Source organism: Nannospalax galili, unplaced genomic scaffold, assembly GCF_000622305.1.
Source record: "Nannospalax galili isolate Female #2095 unplaced genomic scaffold, S.galili_v1.0 scaffold2937, whole genome shotgun sequence".
Lineage (NCBI taxonomy): Eukaryota > Metazoa > Chordata > Mammalia > Rodentia > Spalacidae > Nannospalax > Nannospalax galili.
The window spans coordinates 80,272-84,542 of NW_008339366.1; the positions used below are offsets into that span (position 1 = coordinate 80,272).

Below are 4,271 nucleotides of genomic sequence, written 5' to 3' on the forward strand. Positions count from 1 at the left end.
TTTGTAACATTTTACTTCAATTAAACAAATACATAAAAACAGGAAACAAAAGAAGTGTTTGCAATACACATGCAAGGAATAAGGAATGAAAACCAACATCTGTCAACATCTGATGACTCCATGAGGGAGAAATTCCAGTAACACAGGACAGACTTTATTCCAAAGGCAGAAGAAGGGGAAGAGCTTTGGAAGTCAACAAAGAACTGATAGAACTTAAAGCCACAGAGAAGAAAAAGTCATGCAGCAAAAAGTAGGAAACACCCTGCAGCTCAGCCTTGGCTCCTCATCAGCAGCAGGGAAAACCAAACCTACTTGATGCAAAGGGTAAGGTAGGCAGGCCTGCTGAGGAAAGGCTGACCTACCCACCATGCAGAATGGTGGAACACAGGATACATACAATTAAATGTATAAGATACTCAGTTAAATACAAATGTTGTCACATTCTAAAACCCCTGCTCCAGTAGTAGATTCTCAGTGAGAACTACTCTGACCATTCCCTACCCTTGGCAAGTGAGCCTCCCATACTCAGTTCTGTGTTTTTGTTTGGTCTTGTTTTAGCTTCATAGTACTCAACCAGTTCTCAGAGTATATATCACTTATTTTTTATTTTATTATTTGGGTCCTATAGTAGAAAAAAAGAGTCCATCTTTGACTGTTTATCTTTCATAATATTATGGGCCTCAAGTAGTGCCTGACATGTATAAATCATAGAATATAACTAAAAAGTACATGAAATGATGGAATTTTTTTCTTGAATAGTAAAGTTGAGAAAGGAAAAGGGAATAAATGAGGCAGTTATCAACACATGAAGGCTCACTGATACTCACACTCACAGATTCAAGGCAAAGACAGCCGGGTCTGCTCCAGCATGCAGACCAGGATATGGGTCTGAGCATACAATATTTCTAATATTTTCCTCTCCATACCATCACCATCAAATCTACAGGCTTCGTTCTCTTCTGGGAAACTGCTATTTTGTTTGTTTCCCTTGGTCTGTGGAACCTCAGCAATCTACTCATTCTAGTAGAAGAACTCCCCTTTTGGACCAACAAAGTAATCCACAGACTAATCAGAAATAGATCCCATGTTCTTTTCTCTGGACTCCATAACTTAGGAAAGGACCAGAAGTCATCAGCACAGATGAGAAGTGGGTGGATCTAAAAGGTGCATCCCTCGTAGCTAACGTTTATATAAGAAGAATATTTACAGGAATTTTATTCTCCCATTGCTGCTAATCATTTCTCTACAATGTTCTATAATAACTACATTTATCCAGCATAGTTGTGAAAAAGCCAGTATTAGAACAGATTGTTGTTTTCTGTATGTAACTGTTGTTTTAATATTTTATATATTATTTTGTTTTGTGTGTATGGGTCTATTGCCTGTACATGTATAGATGCAGTCATGTCGTGCAATGGCCTGGTAAGTCAGAAGAAAGCATCAGATCCCCTGGAACTGGAGTTACAGACAGTTCTTACACACCATGTGGGTGCTGGGAATCGAACCCACGTCCTCTGCAAGAACAGTTAGTACTCTTAACCCCATGAGCCATCATCTTTCCAGCCCCTGTTAATTTCTTTAACAAGTTGCTAGATAACTTAGAAAACATGAGGCTTAGGATGCTTCATTTCTTAAGGTGTGGTGTTGGTTGTTGTTGTTATTTGGTGAGACATCATGGCAGAGTGAAACTGTGGAATAAAACCACTCGCCTCATGATCAATACAAAAAGGAGAAGAAGAACGTGCTCAGTCCCAACATCTCCTTTAATGTCATGCTGCCAATTAACTATAGAGCCCCTCTGGGCTCAATCTCTCAAACTTCTCAGTGTTTCCTAAGACCACAACAAACATCAAGCCATTTACAAATCTCCAAAAATTATAGGAAATTAGGGGACCACTAAGATGGAATATACAAGAGTAAGTGTGGAAAATGGGGAAAAAAACATGAATAAAACTTCAAAAGCATTTGAACAGTTTATATTTAATATGATTTCATCATGGTTTCTGTTGAAATCTTAATCTGGCTCTATTAAAAGTACCTTAAGATGAACCTCTTATTCATTATATGCTCTGAAATTTGAAGCCCTATATTTATTGACAGCATTCTTATTCACTAATAAGATACCAAACATTTAATTCAACCAAACGAGCATTCCTTTAAATATTATATCTAGACAATAACTACATCAAGCACTACAATATAACACAGGTCTTTAAGAAAATATTTTCCTGCCAAGCTGTCTCTTCAGAGCACCCTTAATCTCTTTGTTCCTCAGACTGTAGATGAGGGGATTCAACATGGGGATCACCACCATGTAGAAAACAGACACCACCTTGTTCTGGTCAGTGGAATAGTTAGACTTGGGCATCACATAAATGAATGTAATGGTCCCAAAGAACAGAGTGACTGCAGTGAGGTGAGAGGTACAGGTGGAAAAGGCCTTATGCCGACCATCAGTGGAGTGCATCTTCAGGATGGTGATGAGGATGTACATGTAGGAGATGGCTATGACAGACACTGTGAACACAATGATGAAGCCAGCAGTAAATGTGGCAAAAAATATGCAGATTCTGTCATCAGAACAGGACAGTTTTACTAATGGAGCAAAGTCACAAAAAAAATGATTGATTCTATTTGGTCCACAGAAGTCAAAAGAAAAGAAGGAAAGGGTATAGGAGGAAGCATTAAGAAAACCACCTAAATAAGACCCTACAAGTAGCTGCTCACACAATTCTGTGGACATTTTGGTTGAATAAAGCAGTGGGCTACAGATTGCCACAAAGCGATCATAAGCCATGACAGCCAGAAGGAAGCACTCAACTGTCCCAAAGAAAACAGCCGAGCCAAGCTGGATGCCACACCCAGTGTAGGAAATGGTCTTTCTCTCCACCAAGAAGTTCACAAGCATATTTGGTGTGACAGAAGATGAATAGCCAATGTCAGCAGAAGCCAAGTGACTCAGAAAAAAGTACATGGGGTGATGGAGCTGAGGAGACACTCTGATTAGAAAGATTGTGCTGAGGTTGCCAGACATGGTCATCAGGTAGATGCACAGGATGATGATGAAAAGGATCACTCGAAGGACTGGGTCGTCTGTTAAGCCAAGTAAAAAGAATTCAGTGACTCCAGTGTGGTTTCCTTCCCCCAGGAAATCCATGGGACAGTGTAGCTGCTGCCAGAACAAAGCTGTGATGAAAATATAACATGGCATAACTTAGAAATGGGTGGTTTCACATTTATTAATACATCTAAAATGCCACCATAAGTAATGATATTCAAAGACCAGTGAATCCTGACTTGTAAAGATGTATCTAACTGTGATTTTAAATTGAGTTTAGGAGAAACACCTGCAATATTCCTTCATCTAATAACTTTTTTCTTTATATTTTCATTGTTTCCCAAAGTCCACTTTAAGTGACTTTAAAGCAATAATAAAAGTAGAAGACATTTTGATGCCGTCATCTGACCTCCACAGGCATTGCATGGCATGCGTGCACTTACATACATGCAGGCAATACACTCCTACACATAAAATAAAAATAAGCATTTTTGCATCTTTACACTTTTAAAAATGCTGTTTAAATCCTTAAAGATGAACAAATGCCCAGTATCCCCCAAAGGTAGCATTTTTGCAGAGTATCAAGTGTGGATAATGCTGAAAGATCATATGCGCTTCTCTCTTGCATGTAGGTAAAGAGAAATCCTAGCAATTTGGATTGTGTCTGTTTCCTCCCATGAAATCCAAGGTGGAAACCAAGCAAGTCAGCCAGAATGGTTCATTAGCTGACAACTTGATGAGATCTGCCTTCAGCACTATGGCTGTAAGGACAGATAAGTGAAGAAAGTTTTCACAAATTATAAATGAAAACCAGTAAGTTATATTCATCAACAAAAGTAAAATTCTTACCTCCTGAAATAAATAATCATTCATCCTTCAGTAAAAATAAAGTCAAATTCATTGCGGTTCTATACCCATCTTTTAAATTTTGTTCTCCTTCGGGGATACATCTCTGAAGATGCTAAAGATTCAACAGTGAATTGAAAAGCACTGTGGAGCATCATTATCTTCTGTAGTGGGCACCGAGCAATTCAATTCACAGGCAAAAACAACTAAGTTTCCAAGATTCTGTCAATTCTCAAGTGCTCAATTTAATATTTTATTCTATTTAGGTGTTGATGCATACTGCATAATATGCTTAAATTTCCTATGGACAAATAGCTCCAAGTTTATTTCGATAATTATGATTAATGAACACCGTTATACTATAAGT

The 4,271-nt window shown here is 38.2% G+C and overlaps 1 protein-coding gene across 1 annotated transcript; it reads right to left on the bottom strand.

Annotated features, from left to right (window-relative positions):
* Positions 1-2,212: 2,212 nt before the first annotated feature.
* LOC103734807 (olfactory receptor 502-like) lies at positions 2,213-3,157 on the bottom strand. Its single transcript, XM_008833877.1, has one exon. The coding sequence runs from the start codon at positions 3,155-3,157 to the stop codon at positions 2,213-2,215; it is 945 nt and encodes a 314-aa protein (XP_008832099.1).
* Positions 3,158-4,271: the final 1,114 nt, after the last annotated feature.